Here is a 19,410-nt window from a genome sequence, read left to right on the forward strand (position 1 = left end):
CATAGATCCAGGGCTGGGTCGCCTCAGGCCAAACAACTAACAGAGAACACTGCACTGCGTGTCTAAGATCTCTTCCGATACTAAAACCCCAAGATTAAGGTACTTCCTGGACTAAAATCCTCTGTTTGGTGACTCCACTCTAGCTAAGAAAGGCACTTCGAACAAGACAGAGAATAAAAAAGCGTTTCCAGAACAAGAGATGGGTTTGTTTTTTCTTAAGGTAGACAGGTTAAGCTATCAACCCCAGCACTATGTGTTGTAATCAACTGTCAGGATCTGCTTTCTACTTTTTATTTCTTTTTATTGCCTACAAGTACCTGCCCCTGCCCTGAAAGCAGACATAAGAAGAAGAGAAAGACTGTCAAGAAGGAAAGTTCCTAAACTTCTCCCACAGCTGAAAAGCTCTAAGGCAGGAGACAAAGAGAAACAAACAAAACCCTAGCAAGAATGATGAGTAATGAGAACTATATATTTTCTTTGGGGATCAGAAATGTTCATGAAGATGCAAGTTGGGCTTAAGCCTTGAGACACCCATCACCTTTGGGTGGTGTAACTTCGAAAAACATCTCATACTCTTATTCTTCTAGAAGATTTAGAACAGCCCAAGAACACATCCTCTTTCCTTCACTGTCACCTCCTTGGTCTTTCACTAGGTTATGACAGTCACAAAATAAGGGGGTCAGGAGAAGCTTGGAAGAAAGGTCATCATCCTCACGACCTAGATGTCTCTCTGTTCATCCTGTCCACGTTTGCTTTCAACAAGTTTCCTTAGGCAAAGCAGTCATTTCATGTTACTCCATCGAATTATTCTCTTACTACGCTCTCTTACTCCTGAATTTTTTGCTGTTGTTATTTGAGAAAACTCCAACAGGGTTTCAAGCTCCTTGCTTTCTTTTCTGTTCTTAAACTGTGACATACTTAGAGCATACAAACAATTTGGACATTAGCATTACAGACATCCTTGTGCCTACCACCCTGGTTAAGAAGTGAAACACGACAGATGTAAGGAAAGCCCCACTCTCATCACCCATTCTTCCACTCCCATCCTCCCACCCTACCACCACCCTGATATCAGTAGTTATCAATTCTACACATGTGTTTAAATATTAACTGGGTGTGTTTATAACCATGCACAACATAATGTTTTAAAGGTTTATATAAGTGGAATCATACTGTCTATATCCTTCTGAAGTTTGTCTTTTCCATTCAACATTATGCTTTGGAGATTTATGTTGGTGCCCATGCACCTGTGTTGCTGAGTCGAGTCCAGCCTCTTTTGCGGCCCCATGGACTGAAGCCCACCAGCCTTCTCTGTCCATGGGAACTTCCAGGCAAGGATACTGGAATGGGTTGCCATTTCCTCTTCCAGGGGATCTTCCTGACCCAGGGATCAAACCCATCTCCTACATCTCCTACATTGGCAGGCGGATTCTTTACCAATGAGCCACCTGGGAAACCCGTTGGTGTACATAATCCTAGTTAATTCATTTTTACCCCTGTGTAGTATTCCACTACATGAAAAATAACCACTCTATTTCTCCATTTCAGTGAGGTCTGTTTCCAATTTGTCTATTTTTTTTCATTACAAACAATGCTGTGGTAAACACTCTTGTAATTGTTTCCTTAAACACAGATGCAAGGGTTTCCCATGGATATAAACTCAGGAATGGAATCACTAGGGCATAGGGTATACACAGCTTCAACTTGTCTATCTGCAAATTACTGCAACAATTTACACTCCCAGAAGTGGTATGTGAGCATTCCTGTATACCTCTCTAAGATTTATTATTTTCAGATTTTAATTCTTATATATGTTATATACCTCCACTTATTACTTATACAACAAATAAGTTTTTGAAAGCCAAAAAAAACTTTCAAAGAAAAAAGTTTGATGAATGAATACCTCTATAACTCCACAAATGTATAAGCAAGCCCTCAAAAGTGGTAGATGCACCTCCACATGTGTAATGAAGTATGTTTAGGAAAAGAATTTTCTATCTGTATTTATGAAATGTTGGCTTCTGAGCTATTGATTACAACTAGAGAAAGGGTCTTGGTCCCCCCTACACTGTTCCCTGAGCATATTCTGCATTCTAGAAGGCAACTCACAATCTAGACTTCAACATGGAGAGTACGAGAAACACCACCACCACTGTAGTTGCTCCGATGGAAATGGTTCTCCATGGCTCAAACCTTGATCACAGTTAGAAGAGATTAAGGGTGAAAAAATTAAATGAAAAAGGGAGAAGAGCAAATGGGAAAATCAGTTTTAATACACTGTATGCACAATTGGCATTTTCCTCCTTATAAACATATTAAAATTAACCTGAAACACTATATGAAGTTGCAAATCTTTCCGGTATTAAACCCAAATCTGACAATCAATTATAGTACAATTAAAAAAAAAAAAAACAAATTCTGCTTTTCTGAACTGATCTCAAAGAGGAGTTTGAAAAAAGGAGCAGAAGGAGATGGTCTTAAGATGAGCTCTTCAGATCCTAAGATGATAACTCATGATTTTCATAGCAGTCTAGTTTCTTGACAAGAGTAATTATAACTTTCCACAGTTTAAGTCCTCAAAATTCTGTGAAATACAGCATAGGGAAATGGCTTATGAGTTGGGCCTTGGGAGCCAGGTCATCTGAGTTCAAATCTCAGCTCTGCTGCATATTAACCATAATCTTGGGTAAATTATTTAGCATTTCTTCTCATTTGTAAAGTGAGAATAATAATAGTATCTACCTAATAATAGTTGTTAGAGAATTAGAAACTAGAATAGGAACTGGCATGTGAGAGGTCAAAAAAATGACAAAAATTAGTTATTACATTCTAGCCTCATTCTTAAATTAAAAAAAAAAAGTTTTCTATTAGGAGTAAATATTTAGGCTTCCCCGGTGGCTCAGTGATAAGAACTCACCTGCCAATGCAGGGAACACAGGTTCAAAGCCTGGGGTCTGAGAAGATCCCACGTGCCTCAGGACAACAAAGCCTAACTGCTCCAACTACTAACGCGTGCACGCCCAGAGCCCATGCACCGCAGCTAGAGTAGCCCCAGTTCACTGCAACTAGAGAAAATCTGAGCGCAGCAACAAAGACCTAGAGCAGTCAAAAAAAAAAAAAAAAAGAGTAGGTATTTAAGAACTGAATCACTTTGGTGTATAGCAAAAATTAACACAACACTGTAAATAACTATGTTGTTGTTGAGTCACTGAGCTGTGTCCAACTCTTTCTTGACCCCATAGACTATAGCCTGCCAGGCTCCTCTGTCCCTGGGATTTCCCAGGCGAGAATACTGGAGTGGATTGCCATTTCCTTCTCCAGGGGATCTTCCCAATGGTACTTAATTATTATTTTTTAAAAAATTTTTAAGCAGGTACCTAAGGAGTAGTCTTGTGTGTCCATTTTGGACATTTGAGTTTCTAATGTTTACAGGATTACGTGGGTGAAAAGTTTGGGATCATTTTTGTTTTCTTCATTATGCTTTTCTGTACTTAAAAAACACCTTCTTTTTTTTTTTAAGCCTCACGTGATTTCAAATGGAAACTCAATTTTCTTTTCAGGAAAAGGGAGTTAAGGGCCAGTAATGAGTAGAAACGGAGAGGCCAATGGCACCCCACTCCAGTACTCTTGCCTGGAAAATCCCATGGATGGAAGAGCCTGGTAGGCTGCAGTCCATGGGGTTGCTGAGACTTGGACACGACTCAGTGACTTCACTTTCACTTTTCACTTTCATGCATTGGAGAAGGAAATGGCAACTCACTCCAGTGTTCTTGCCTGGAGAATCCCAGGGACAGCGGAGCCTGTTGGGCTGCCGTCTATGGGGTCGCACAGAGTCGGACACGACTGAAGCGACTTAGCAGCAGCAGCAGCAATGAGTAGAAACACTGATTGTTTTTAAAGCACCTCTTATTAAATTGTATCTGGGCAGAAAAAAAAATTGTATCTGCTCCTACCTGATGCCTCGTGAGATCAGCTACTGTCCTTTCCCAGTATAGAATTTTTATAGCTTACAAGCTCTAAATTCAAAACAAATGTGAAGTTTATCATGGATATAGATGGTACCTTCCTGTTTGCAATTAACAGTTCTGAATCTTGCCTAGATTCTTCTGACACAAAAGAGGATTAAATAGCCAGAGCTCTTAATGTGTGTGATGGGGAGCAAGCAAAGGAGAGAAGGGAGGTGACCTTGGGCTTTGGATTTACTATAACCCGCTTATGTGCTGGATGATAACCGCCTTTGGGGATCCAAGGGACCAAAGGCTTGAACAGAAAGGACTTGTGACAAAACCTTCAGTATCAAATTTGATGCCACACCTCTTAATTCTTCTTCCATATCCAAGATAAACTAGTAATCACTCAACCCAATTCCTGTATGGTTAATAATTTGAAGCTAAGTAAATAAAAGGAATGGTCAATTATTCTTATGTTTTCCCAATGTATTACCTTTAAAAATAAATCTGGTTTGGATTTGATTCCCAAGGAAGGGTAATTTGCTTTAGCAAGGACTGGAATTTTGACCCAAAACCAGATCTAATAATTTGGCATTTATAAAAATATGATTTCTGCCTTGGAACTTAAAAAGAGGTATGGGCTAGAAATTTCTATGCTTACTTTAAAAACAATCTGCAACCCAAACATTGTCTTCTAAGCCTATGAACCAATTCTCCGAAGATAATCTCTTTGAGAAAAACACTTTCAGTTACCTAAAAAGAACAATTTCTCCTTCCCGGCTACATTAAACTCTCTTTGTCCTATATCCTCCATGCCTCATAGAAGAAAATTTTTATGGTTTCCTCTGGAGAACTACCTTAAAAATCAATGACATAGCTTCAATAACTCTTTAATAACTTTTCTATGTTTTTCAAGACAAAAATGATTGGTATTCTTCATTACAGTAAACCCAATTACAAGCTGTGTGGTAGCTTATAAACCCCTTGGTAAGAGACCAGCTATATATATTTTAAAATAGACTGTTACAGCTATAGGAAATTTTAGAGGTGATCCAACTGAGCTGCACCTTTGAATTCCCTGCAGAACTTTTAGAAATACTGCAGCCGGGCGTACCCCACACCAATTAAATCAGAGTTTCTATGGATGGGGCTGAGGTTTGTTTTTTTTTTAATTTTTAGGCACTCCTCAGGTGATTCTGGTACATAGTAAAAGTCAAATACCACAGATGTGGCCTAAGCACCTTGTTCTACAGGTCAGGAGGCTGAGGCCCAGAGCTGTGAATTGACATTGCTAAAGTCACATAGGTAATAAGTTCATAATAACATGGGATTCAGGACCCACATCTTCAGATTCTTCTCAATTACATTATCTTCTTTCATAAAGCTATTCCTCCTTATAAAATTAGATCTCAGAATCTGATTTTAAAAAGGGACCCCAATCTGGACCCAATTTCCAGAGAAATTCCAGCTTCACAACAGTTGGTTTAACTGAGGCCTGGACGCCCAGTCACTGGCTGCTGCTCTAACAACCACATCACCCTATGAGCTAGAAAACCCACCTCCTGCCATCTCCATCAGGAAACAACAGCCTCATACACAATCTATTTTAATGGTTTTCTTTACTGTTTCCACCAACCCCTGTCCTCTGATGCAAGAAATGATAACAACTGCTTCTAAAAAATTTCATAAAGTGGTAAATTGAATTTCTACTATAGGGATGAACTAAAAGCTTTCATATAAAGAAATGGTTTGGGGGCAACTTCTTGAAAAAGAAATTATTTGCTAATGGGTGGTGTGAAGTTTTGTTTTCAAGAGAGAGTTGACACAGGAACTCAGAAAGAGCACGACAGGGAGTTATAGGCTCGTGTGTAGAGACTGGGAAAGTGCAAATGAGAAAACGTTCAATGAATTAAGATCATTTATAATCAAACCTTCCAGAGATGATGCTATTAACATTTTGGAATTCTTTCTTTCATATTTTTTCCTGTCTGTGTATACATAAAAATAGAAAAATTTCCCAAACTGAGTTGTGATAACTCTAGCTAATTAAGTCCTTAAAATGCTCAGAGGAGGTTTAAAGACCTAACAAATAACTGGTTTCTCCTTTTGATTACCACGTAATTAAAATATATGAAAAATATAAAGCGTGGCATTTAGTAACACTGATAGATTTTATTTATAAAGCACTTATACTGTGCCAGGCACACACCTAAAGTCCATATACAAATTAACCCCTTTGGTTCTCACAACAGCTCCAGAAGTGGGTGCAATTACTTTCCTGAAAGCAAGGCCCAGTGAAGTTAAATAACTTGACTCAATGATGTACAGAATGTAAAATGCTAAGCTGGGGTTAGAAGTCATGTGACGGGGCTACAGAGTCCAAATCTTAACAACTCTGCTATGCTGACTCTCAAACAGAGGCACAAAGTTATCACTGCAGAATTAGAAAATATAAACTCCTTCATGCTAATCTATAACCTGAAAGCAAACGATATATAATGTAGTGACTGCTGAGCTAATCATAAAACTAACATGCTGAAAATGATAATGTAGGAAATAAGTACTGATTAAAATAAACTAAACACAATTTGAATTTCACAAGCACAGATGGAAGGATGATCTTGAAGGCAGGATCTTGGTGACAAATGTAGCCAATACAAGCTTTCTTCAAGGATGCACTGTGTTTAGTTTTATTACTTAAAGGGTTAGACTGCCAAGAATTTTTAAAAAGGTTGATGCATCTGTGGCTGTATTTCCCCAGAGCACCATAACCTGAAGTCTTGCCAAAATTAAATGAAAGGATTGACTGTCCCCTTCCTTGCTCTGCCTTGAGAATACTAGCATTTGAACTGTAGGGGGGAATAAAGCTGCTATGAACTCCACACGCAGGAAGAATTTTCTGCTTGGATGGCAACCAAAACTCCTTATTCCATGACCGGGTCCCCGCAGTCTCAGAGGGCAGCTGGAGGCAGATCTAAACACTCATCCCTTCCAAGGAAGGTCTTGAAAAGGAAAAGCATGTGATCTAAGAAGGTATACAATTAATCATTATCACAGGTACTGCTATGACAGGACCATATCCTAGGTTATGGCACATGTAGGTCACCAGAGTAAAGTAGTAAGCAGTTCTTTGATGACATGTGAGAGGTACCAATTAAAGGAGAGGGAACAGGCGAGAGTACATTAAATCAGGAAAGCTAACTACTATACCAAACATCCGCTAAATCTCAGTGGTATTACAAAGTAGGAGTTTGTTTCTTTCTCATGTTCCAGTCCAACAAGATTAAGAGAGGGCAGGGACCCATGGCCATTCAGGGTCACAGCCCTCTTCCTCCTGTGGCTCCCTCACTTCCCAGGACCTCAGGGTCCTCTTGTGGATTCTGTGCTTATAGTCAACAAGCCAAGACAAAGTAAAGGGTCATTTGGGAAGTTTTATAGGGATGAGGTTTTATAAGAGAAGGCAATGGCACCCCACTCCAGTGTTCTTGCCTGGAAAATCCCATGGACGGAGGAGCCTGGTAGGCTGCAGTCCATGAAGTTGTGAAGAGTTGGGCATGACTGAGCGACTTCCCTTTCACTTTTCACTTTCATGCATTGGAGAAGGAAATGGCAACCCACTCCAGTGTTCTTGCCTGGAGAATCCCAGGGATGGGGGAGCCAGGTGGGCTGCCGTCTATGGGGTCACACGGAGTCAGACGCGACTAAAGCGACTTAGCAGCAGCAGCATAAGGATGAAGTCAGGAAGTAACCACATTCCACTGGCCAGAACTCTGTCACCTGTCCCCACCCAACTGAAAGGAAGGCTAGAAAATCAGATTCAGAGAGAAAAGAATACACAGGGTTTGATGGAATTACAGCATTTTCTCTGCCATGAGAAGGAAGGAGGAAATCAATCCAGATTTGGATAAAAATAGATAGATGTTCATTTAGCTAAGTCATTGTCAGTAGCCATGTTCTTGGGGATAAATTGAGCTGAACCAGAAATATGAATCAATTAGGGATGTCCTACCATGAACACCCTTCCCTGGTGACTCAGATGGTAAAGAATCTGCCTGCAATGCAGGAGACCTGGGTTCAATCCATGGATCAGGAAGTTCCCCTGGAAAAAGAAATGGCAACCAATTCCAGGTTTCTTGCCTAGAGAATCCCGTGGACAGAGGAGTCTGGCAGGCTATAGTCCATGGGGTTGCAAAGAGTTGGACACGACTGAGCAACTACACTTTGACTTTCTTTCACCATGAATACCCTTCCCTAGCCCTGCCCCACATGGTGTGGTTGTCCCATGTTCCTCTAGGCCAGTGGTTTTCAAAGAAGGGTAATGTTGCCCTGTTATGGGACATTTGGCAACACCTGAAGACATTTCTGACTGTCACAGCTGGGTGAGGAGTGCCACAGGCATCCAGAAGGTAGAGGCCAGGGATATTCTAGACATCCTACAGTACATGAGACAACTCCTCCTGAGAGAGAATTATCTGGCCCCACATGTCAAGAGCACCATGGTTGAGGAGCTCTAGTCTAGGCCTCGAGTCTAGGGCCTTGTTCATGTATTTATTATAACACTTTCATTCAGGTGCCCTTTTTGAGTACCCACTATGTGCCCACAGTGCTTCACCTGCACACTCTAATGGAATAGTTATTTCCAGCTGTCTTCTTCACTCTCTCCACCAGATTATGAGTTAAAAATCCATAGACAACCTGGAGGGATGGGGTGGGGCAGGGGGTTCAGGAGGGAGGGGACACATATACGCCTATGGCCGATTCATGTTGATGTATGGCAGAGGCCGTCACGATATTGTAATTATCCTCCAATTAAAATAAGCCAATAATTTTTTTTAATGCCATCCCATGGACAGAAGAGCCTGGTGGGCTACAGTCTGTGGGTTTGCAAAGAGTCAGACATGACTGAGAAACTGAGCACGCACGCACCTATATAAGCGTCTACTATCCCAGTTCCAACAACACAGCACATGGTGGGGATGGACACACTGACAAAAATGTTTGTCATTCAGAATTCGTTCTCACTAAAGAAGAGGTGATCCCAAGGTCTGAAGTAGGGCCCACTTCCCCCTGGAAGGTAGCTTCCCTTAATGGCAGGAAGTCCATCTCATCCAAATGGAAGTCAATCCATGAGGTTCCTTTCCCGGCTCTCGCCCTCCTCAGTGCTCCCCATCCTCTGCATCAGCTTTTGAATCTAAAACAGAGGATAGCTCTTGAGCACTTCTCACAAGGACAGATGAAACGTGCTGTCACACCACTGATTGCCAAAACACTACCTCACATGTGGATAGTTTTCCAACAAGGTTCTTTCATATTTGTTAGCTTATCTGACCCTCCTCCTCCTCCTTTGAGCCTAATATTCTCTCATAACACTTTTCAATGGTCTGAAGCTTTATTGGCATAAAATACTGTCCCAGTACACTTTACCCTGGGCTGCTTTGCTTTGATGCACACTCTCATGGGTAGAAGTGAGGTGAAAGTCACTCAGTCGGGTCCGATTCTTTGAGACCCCATGGACTATACAGTCCATGGAATTCTTCAGGCCTTTCCCTTCTCCAGAGTAGGAAGCCTTTCCCTTCTCCAGAGGATCTTCCCAACCCAGGGATCAAACCCAGATCTCCCAAATTGTAGGCGAATTCTTTACCAGCTGAGCCACCAGGGAATTCCCATACGTAGAAAGAGAGCAAAATTTGAAACTAGAGAGCCTGGCTCCATCCAATTATGGACTCTCACTTACCAGCTCTATGGCTCAGTTTTGTTTTGCTGTGTTTTTTAATTGTTTAATTGAAGGATAATCGCTTTACAGAATTGTGTTGGTTTCTGCCAAACCTCAACATGAATCAGTATGGCTCAGTTTGTGACATCATTTTCTCCGGGACCGTCTCCTCGTATGACCAACTGGTTCATATGAAGCAGAACCAGTGCTCCCGGTGCTACTTCATCCCCTCCTCTTAAAAGGATCCAGTGGGATAAAAACATCCAAAAGCATTCTGTAACGTGACGTCCTAGCTTTTTCCCAGAAATGATTAACATGCCTCTCAGCTGCTGAATGTTTCTGACCAAAGTCAAACTTCTAGAAAACACAAATTGCATTTACATCAAGGATATTATTAAACTAAGGACTGCACTTTTATTCTTCAACCAATATCTGATGAGTTTTAAATTAACTTGACTTAAAGTGAATAAACAAAAACTGCTTATATTCTCTTTTGTATCATGGTTTCTCATTGTTTAGCCATAATTCAAGTATAACCACACTCATCTTAGGCCAAGAAAAGCAATGGAATGAAACAATTCAAAACCACACACTGTTCAATTGTTCTGTCACTTTTCTCTCACAGGACACCACAAAATTGGAATGACAGGAGGTCTAGGGACCACTAGCCATATTTTTTTCTATAACTAAATAATATATAAATATATTCTGCACTTAAAAGTCCCCCAAAATACCAAAACATAGAGAAAATTAAAAAAAAAAAAAACCACCCATCTTCATTCCTCAAAAGTAGTTAGCCATTGGTCTGTCTGGTGTGCATCCTGCTAGACTTCTTTCTGCAAATCAACTATATGCATTTATGTACAGAAATCTCTTGCTCTGTTTCATTACATAGTTGAGATCATACTTTAAGAGTTGTCCTACAACCTGGTGTTTTGACTTTCTGTAGATTTTCCCACGTCATGCATTCCAACCCACCTCATTCTTTCAGGTAGTGTAGGGTTTTCTGTTAGGTAAGTACCTCGAACTTAACCTTCAGTTCAGTTCAGTTTAGTCACTCAGTCGTGTCTGACTCTGCGACCCCATAAATTGCAGCATGCCAGGCCTCCCTGTCCATCCCCAACTCCCAGAGTTCACTCAGACTCACATCCATCGAGTCAGTGATGCCATCCAGCCATCTCATCCTCTGTCGTCCCCTTCTCCTCCTGCCCCCAATCCTTCCCAGCATCAAAGTCTTTTCCAATGAGTCAACTCTTCGCATCAGGTGGCCAAAGTATTGGAGTTTCAGCTTTAGCATCATTCCTTCCAAAGAAATCCCAGGGCTGATCTCCTTCAGAATGGACTGGTTGGATCTCCTTAGTGGTGGAAATTTAATGGTTCTTGACTTCCAAAATTACAAAACTTTGTTAAACTTTAAAATTTTTAAATCTCCATTTTATTGCCTTTCTCCAAATTTCACCTGAAAACCATTTCCAGTAGAGTTCTACTATTCCCTTTCAATAGAGTCTTTTTAAGAAGAGGCAGGCTATACTCAATGCTAAATCTTTCAAACTGCATTCCTTATTCATTGCTACCAGCATGTGTTCAACCAGCCCTATGTTTCACCTGCAGAGAGAATGGGCCACTACCTACTAACATGGGCTTTCCATGTTAAGACATTACAAACTTTAGCCTCACACACACACATATACACACACTTTCTCTGTCTCACACACACACACACACATACACACAATGCCAAGACAAAAGAAAGAAGGTTTGCATGTGAAAATCATTGCAAGCAATAAGAACTGTCTACCCAGTTAAGCATGGTCTTGGGTTCTATAAAAGAACTAGATAGAATGACATTGCTAAATCTTCTGTATGAGCAAAACTATACTCACTTGGAATTTTCAAATTCAAATATTTGTTGATTGTCCACTATATGCTCAGAGGGGCTCAAAGGCAGTATGAGATCCAACCTCTGCCTTCCAGAACCAACAAAACTGTCAAAAGGGGGGGGGTGGTTTATAGGACTAAAACAAGTAACTGCCACCACAAAGTACTCCATGATTGAGTGAGCACAGGAGTGGTTCAAGCAATAGTGCTCTGGGAGGAGCTCTCAGGACTAATAAATCAAGGGAAGTAACACCAAACAAGTCACTCTGAAAAGGGGCCTCAGCACTGTACAGAGGGCTTGAAATATGGAGTCAATCAGTGAGGGCTATTTGTTACATGACCATCAAATAGTAATTTTGAGTCTAAGACTCTCCCGGACAAATCAGTCTAAGCATAAGTGCCTATCTGGTGATGCTCCAATAGGTAAAAACCGAAAAGGCTTAATACAGACTCAGAGCTTTATCCAGAATCTCTCAACCCCTACCACTTTTGCAGGCCATACAGGCTACAAAGTACTTCTCTGCAAAGCCTTCCTGGCAGGATCAGAATTTAAGTTTTAGGCACTCCTCCTCTCCTAAAGGCTGACCGTGTGTAAATACATTCAAACACCATCACTGAGTATCTACCATATGTCTGTTGCCTGAGTTAAGAATAGATTGAGATTACACGTGGTTGTTACCTTGAAAGCATTCACAAGTGCCTAAACAACTGAACCCACCTCCTCAGCTAGTCAATGGTACAGCCTAACTGCATTAAAAAAAAAAGGGGGGGGGACAACAGGAGAATGTACACAAGGATATTTCTGTAGGCCAATAAAAAGAGGATGTCTTGTGTTTGCTTTATAATGTTGAGACTTGGTATCTACAGGGCCTAGTCATTTCTTTCAAGTCTGTGGTCAGAAATGTTGCCTATATATCCCCTTTATGGGGCTTTCAAATAAGTTCCCATTTTTTTTCTTCATTCATCACAAAAATAGTCTCAATCTAAGCCCCAAACTGCCAATTTCTCCCCTCAACAACAACTGAAAAAGTAAAGGAGGGAAGGAAGTAAAAAGGATGAAAAAGAAAGGAAAAAAAATTTACAGTAGGTATGAGAAAAAGAGAATTGCTATATCATGTCAAGTCCAAGTTTGTACAGAGCACATAGTGAGAAAATACGTGCGTGCCAGTGAAGTCGCTTCGGTCGTGTCCGGCTCTTTGCAACCCCATGGACTGTAGCCCACCATGCTGCTCCTCTGTCCATGGGATTCTCCAGGCAAGGGTACTGGAGTGGGTTTCCATGCCCTTTTCCAGAGGATCTCCTGACCCAGGGATCCAACCCATGTCCCTTACATCTCCTGCATTGACTGGTATGTTCTTTACCACTAGGGCCATCTGGGAACTCACTATACTGTATTTGAATGATTCCCACAGAGGCACCAAAGGCACAGCAACATTCAGAAATACTAGAGGGGAAAATCAAGAGAAGCAAGACATTGCTTCTGTCTCTCAGCAGAGGTCAAGAAAACAGGTGAGACTAAGTGTTCTTTCGACCTGGCAGTGGCAGAGATGGCAATAGTGTAGAACCCAGCTAATGAGAGGCAGCAGAGACTCATTTTTAGAGCAAACTCAACTTCTTTAGGTTGCTTGCCATCAATTGTAGGTCTCGTATAATAGCTGATCTTTTTCCCCTAAGAATAGACCTTTGTTCTCATACAGTACTGCATTCTTGAACGTTTCAGTACTAGTTATGACGCTTAAGAAAGGCACAAAACACTATAGTCGTCAAACTCAAAGAAGGAATCAATTCCTAAATCATCTTTTCTAAGGACTCACAAATCTATCAATAAAATGTGTTTGGAAAACAAATATTTTCCTGCCTCTGCTGTTTTTACTTTTAGTAGCATTAACTTAAAAGGTACCATTCCAGCAATATTTTTCTCAAAAATTGAGACTCATTAACTCACTTCTATTCAAGCCATGCTGCTCCACTCCTTATTTTTTTAGAAATATCTACTCAAGGGAGCATGTGCTCATTAAAAATATCTCATAGCATTAACATTCTCACTAGAAGCTTCAATGCATGTGATGTCTTCAGGGCTGACTCCATTTGTGTCCACTGTCCACCTGTGCAAATGTCCAAATGATAGCTGACAAGCAAAATATAAATTACCACGAAAGAATCACAGAGAAAAACCTGGAGCTTAATTACATGCCCCAGAGCAGCACCTCCAAAAACACAAAAGATATGATTTTTGTGATAGTTCTGGAACTCAATGATCAAACTCTCTATAATACTGAAATAAAAAATAATACTTGATTCATACAAAATTGACATCCTTTCCAAGTAAACAGTTTATTCCTACTGCTTTCCTTTACATATTGTGTACCAGTAATGCACAGAAATGCAATGGCTGCCTTTCCACTCCGGAAATGCACCCAGTCCCCTTCCTTCTCAAGCTTTTGCACAGACCATTCCCTCTGTCTAGAACATTCTATACACTCTTTTCACCACATTAAATCCAATTCACCTCCTGGATCTCAATTTAAAAGGCCCTTGTCCAGAACAACCTGTCCTCACCAACCCTCCCACTGCCCATCTAGATGAGATTCCCCTGTTATGTAGGTTCTGGTAGCTTCCTGTGCTTTTCCCTTAGAGCACTTATCAGTTTGTAGAGTAATTCTATATCTGTGTGTGTTCTTTGAGTAATATCCACCAGACTGTAAGCCCTGTCAGGCCAGAGACCATGGCTATTTTCGTTTCACTGGATTCCTGGAGCCTAACACAATGGCTGGAATATAGGAGGCACTCACTTTGCTAAATAAATTTAGTAAGCAAAGTTTATCGCGTCCTGCCACCCTGCCATAGAAATGGTCAGACCAAATAAAGATGGAATGAGGAAAACAGTCTGTTCTAAAAACTGCCTGATAACTTGGCTTGACACAGTGCTAGTAAGTTGATTCTTTTCAGCAAATTTAGTTTATCTTGGTCTATGTTATGGTCATGACCCTGACAAAGAATGAGTTTAGTCCTAAGGACAGCAAGACATGATAGAACGATTAGGTTTGGCAGTGTAGTTCAGCGAATCCCAAAAAGCAGTGGCTTAAACAAGATGGATGCATTTTTTTCTCTCATTGTAAACAAGGTCTAAATACAAAGTCATCCAGGACTACTTCAGTGTTCTGCAGTGAGAAAGACCTGGTTCCATCTATCTTGCTGCAAACTCTCCTTAGCATCTACTTCATGCTGCTACTTCACAATCCATCAAGGCTGCTCAAGTCCAAACATCCCATCCAATTCCAGGTACTAGGAAAAAAGAACCAGGTAAAAAATGGTGACGTTCCTCCTTTCCAGAAATTTCACATGTAAGTCCTTTAGTCAGAATGTAGTCCCACAGCCACACCTAGCAGCAAGGGTAGCTAGACCATACAAGCCTTTATTCCAGAAGAAGTTTATATTACTTAAAAAGAAAGGAAGGCTAGATACTGAGGGACAATTAGCAGTTTCTGCCACAAAGTGCAAATACATTTAAACGAATCTCATTTGCTGCTCCTGGTAACAGCAGGTCTCTCTTCAGGTGAATGTCATCTAAGCAAGTAAGACCGATGAAATGGGAGGAGGAAGCCTGCATGACCAACAACGGGAAGCATCAATAATTTGAGCCTTGATGTGAACTGACAAGTAAGTCTCCATGTAAGATAAACAAGTATGACCATCACATGAGTTCTAAAATGTGTTTTTAGTTCTTCATAAATGTTTGTACCATTGACATTGTCTCAGAGTCAGACACACAGTTTCATGTTTTATATCCTGCCCAATTCTACTGCAGACCTGTTTGCTTCACTCTTCGGACTAAAAGTCTTTGGGAGTTTCAGTGTCTGTATGGATTTCAGATCTTGAACAAGAGATGAAAACGTGAACAAGGGAACACTCATGCAAAAACCAAAGTGTCCTACATCTGAGCCAGCTCCGGGGAGAAACTTCCTCTGCTGCCAAAGACTGGGCCTAAGGGAGGAGGCAATGAGAACACCGCAGATGACCCCAGTGCTGCCAACAGGAACGTGGAGATCTGGAAGACCAAGCAGCTCATTAAGAGCCTGGAGGTAGCCCGCAGCAAAGGCCCAAGCGTGGTATCATCGATCATTCCTCCCCAAGACCAGATTTCACGACTGGCAAAAATGTTACCAGATGAATTTGAAAGTGCATCTAACATTCAGTTTCTAGCAAACTGTCTTTCAGTGCTGGAAGCCATTACATGTGTACAACGACTCAAGCTTCAAAACAAAGTACCTTCCAAAGGGGCTGATAGTTTACTATGGTACAACTGTAACAGAAGAAGGAAAGGAAAAGAAAGTCAACACTGACTCTGAACCCTTCCAAACAATCACTACATTGTCGTATGTGTGTGACAACAAATTCCATTCAGAGGCTACTACTTCCGGATGACAGCTAGCTGGTGTCATTGTAGTAAATAGTAGTGGTGACTTTTTGACACACTCCAAGGAAATACAAGAGAAGTCCTGCACGAATTCACTGAGGATCTCCCGAAGAAACATGGTAGAGGGGATCAACCAGCCTTGCATCTTGCCCTTTCAAGTATGCAAAGTGATGTAACTATGTTCAGAAAGTAGCTGAGACTACTGGGCAGACTGCACACGGCATATGAGATCTTAGTTCCCTCACCAGGGATCAAGCCCACGCTTTCTGCGGTGGATGTACAGAGTCTCAGACACTGGACCCAGCACAGTGACCCATTCACATGACATCCTCAGTTTAGACTGTGGAAGAAGAAATATATGTGATGAGTACTGGGAGAGAAAAAAAAATCTGTTAAATGCTTCTCAAATGGTCTCAGTGTGGGTTTTCAGAAGAAGCGCTTTTCATTTTTCTGCTAATCTCTCAAACACATTCCCTTATAATATATGCATTTGGGGTATGGTATGACTTCTTCATTTCCTAAGATACAAATTGAATTGTTAGTTATGGAAGAAAACTTACATAGAAATTTATACTCAAGAGGTAAGTCACACCAGATTGGTACCTCCTTTAAAAAAAAAAAAAAAAGAGTTGTTTAGACTTCAACTACTAAGCTCGAAGTATTTCAGAAATTAAAAAGCAGATTTTCCTGGCAGTCCAGTGGTTAAGACTCCTCGCTTTCACTGCAGAGGGCCCAGGTTTGATGCCTGGTCAGGAAACTAAGATCCCACATGCTGTGCAACAAAAAGAAAGAAAGAAATTAACTGGAAGAACTGGGCAATAAGCAAGATGGGAATTTCCAAAGTTGCTCTAAAAACAGCAAGCTAGTGACACCAGTGACAGTTGCTAGCTAGATGCGTCAAATAAATCTTTACAAAATTGCTAGAGATTCAACCTTACTTGTTTCTAGCTAGTCTCTCTCTTAGGGAGGCAACTTTGTGCCCAGTTTAGACTTAGTGTGGCTACAGCAGTCTTTAAAGCAAGTTTTTTTGATTAACCACAGCAGCATGTGGTAATGTTTTACTGTGGATAAAACGTCATCTCAGAAAGACAGATCCAAGGACATGATATGCTGCATAATAACCTCACAATTTTATGGCCCATTCTCCACTACCACCACCCCAACACACACTCATCTTCTCTTAAAAGTAATTGTCTGCTCTTTGCAGTCCAGAAATTCTACAACAAGCCAGCCTGTGATCAAAGACCTCTCCATCAGCTTTCCCTGGATACATAATCCACAGCTGGCAGACTCAGAAACATCCTATTGACCATGAATAAATTTGACTTTTTGGACCAGAGGTATGCAAAATCTTGCTATGCAGCCCACAACAATCATGCATTTGAAGATTATTCCTCCTTTTCAAGACAGATATTTTCTGTATAAATCTTGGTCCTGTTTCTGAGGTGTACCAAGATCTCAGGCCTGAAAAATTAGAGGGAAATTTCTCATAGCCAGGGTAGACTGTCAGAAAAACTCATGATTTAAACAGAGAAAAGGAAAATAGAATTAAATCTGTCAGTGTGTGACGATGCTAATAGGCATTACACACAAACACACACAGTGCTAGGAGTCAAATAAGTTTAGGAAACACTAACTGAAAGATTTCTTTTCTTGCAGACCTTCTCAGAGCCTTTAATATTGTCAATATGCATTATGGATCTCTAAGAGGGGCGTGGTAGACAGATTTTCTACTTCAACTCTTATTCATCTTACAGGCAAATGCTCTGTACAATATACACGGCAAAATGCTAGAATGGAAAGAAATGTATCACGATTAAACAGGGCTATCTCTGGGTATTAAAGTTTATAGGTAATTTTAATTCTCTATATTCTAAACTCCCAATCATGAATTTTTATTGCTATTATAATCTAAAAAAAGAATGAGAAAATAAAAAATAACTCTTGAATCTATATCAATATCTTTAAAAAAAGTAACTGAAAGTGAGATATTTTCTTTCTCCTAAGAAATAGAGGTGTTTATTGTTTTAAGATTTACTGTATACCTCCAGTATGCCAGGTTCTGATATAGAAAGGATTTATTTTGATGATTCACTACATAGTACCAGTGGCCTGAAAGAGGAAAAGAAACTCTATAAAGATCTTCCCACCATGTACTAATAAATAAACTAAAGCCTACAAATGTAATAACACTCATACAATATTAATCTGAAAAATATATATTTACACTATTGTGTTTTCCCCTCAATCATTTAAAAGATCTTTTAGTAAAACTTGATTTACCTTTTAATAGTACCCTATACATAAAAACTTACACTAGAAATCAAATTTTATCAATAGACCCTTAAACTCTACTATTCATTCTTTTATCAAATTATTAAATGCTATTACATGCTAGGAAATACGTAATTATTCTTGAAGAATTTCATGAAAGCAGGTCTTTCTACATGCTAGTTATTTTAGCAGGTTATTATCTATTTGACTGCAATACTATTTATAAAATTAGAAAGAGAAAAATTAGCATAAAGAAACTAAAGTCGCAACAGACTTATGTAGCAAATATTTTATATGATCTGTTGCTTTGTCTCGTTTTCAGTTTGATAATCACAGTAACATAGACTACTCAGAAAAGTAAAAACAAGTTCTAATTCTGGCCAAAATATTTTCAGTGTGCTTGGTCCTAAGGCTTCCTACATTTCCAGTTATGCCAGGTTTCTCAAAAGAGACAAGGAGGAGCCAGACATCAAAGTCCATCTTTAGCAATTCTACAAACCACTTTCTTGTTAAGGCATCCCTGTCCCCAGTTACAACCACAGGGACTAGATTACAGTCTAGTCACTCTCCAAGTTCACCATGAACAAAAGAACTCTTCTTCTAAACCCTTAGGCTGTTCTTCCCATGGAGTATTTTCAGAGAGTTCTGGGAATGACCTCTTCCTCTCAGCTGGGGGGCAAGTCAAGAATGGACACAGGACACTCTGACAAAGGCAGACTTTGAGCCAGACCTATCCCGGGAGGCAAAGAACACACTTCTCTTCAGTCATCTCCCAAAATGAGAGTAAAAAAATCTCTAGGTATTCTCTCTGCAACTCAAAGGGGAGAAACCCAGGGAAATTATGTCAGCTGGAAGCCCCATTGTGGAAATTTCAAGTCCACCAGGCTAACCACAGTCAGATGGAAGGGTCTCAAATAGGTATAAGCCTTTGCTTTAAGACCTCAGTAAAGAGGCCTAAATTGTGTGACTAGCCAAATGAGCAGCAAATTTATTTGCTTGGGGAAATTACACTGCCCTGCTCTAATTAGAGCTCTGCTGGAACAGAGTTTCTAGAAAGTGTTGAGATATCGTATTTCACTGAGCAAGAGTTTTAATGACTAAAGTGGGCCCACAAAATCATATTAGAAAAGCCATTTAGAGGAATAAATTTCCACAAATCAAACCAAAGCAAAATAAAA

The 19,410-nt window shown here is 40.3% G+C and overlaps 1 protein-coding gene across 7 annotated transcripts in view; it reads right to left on the reverse strand.

Moving 5' to 3' along the window:
* Positions 1 to 19,410, reverse strand: part of ANKRD44 (ankyrin repeat domain 44) — a 313,666-nt gene that overhangs the window by 226,148 nt on the left and 68,108 nt on the right. The window contains exon 1 of one of the 7 annotated variants that reach the window (XM_060410152.1): positions 1 to 19,410. This exon is cut by the window's right edge and continues 49,021 nt beyond it. The exons of the other annotated variants lie outside the window; for them this stretch is intronic. Coding sequence (XP_060266135.1) covers positions 1 to 3 — 3 coding nt within the window. The 5' untranslated portion in view covers positions 4 to 19,410. 7 annotated transcript variants of the gene reach the window in all.

The sequence above is a fragment of the Ovis aries genome, chromosome 2 (genome assembly GCF_016772045.2).
Source record: "Ovis aries strain OAR_USU_Benz2616 breed Rambouillet chromosome 2, ARS-UI_Ramb_v3.0, whole genome shotgun sequence".
NCBI lineage: Eukaryota > Metazoa > Chordata > Mammalia > Artiodactyla > Bovidae > Ovis > Ovis aries.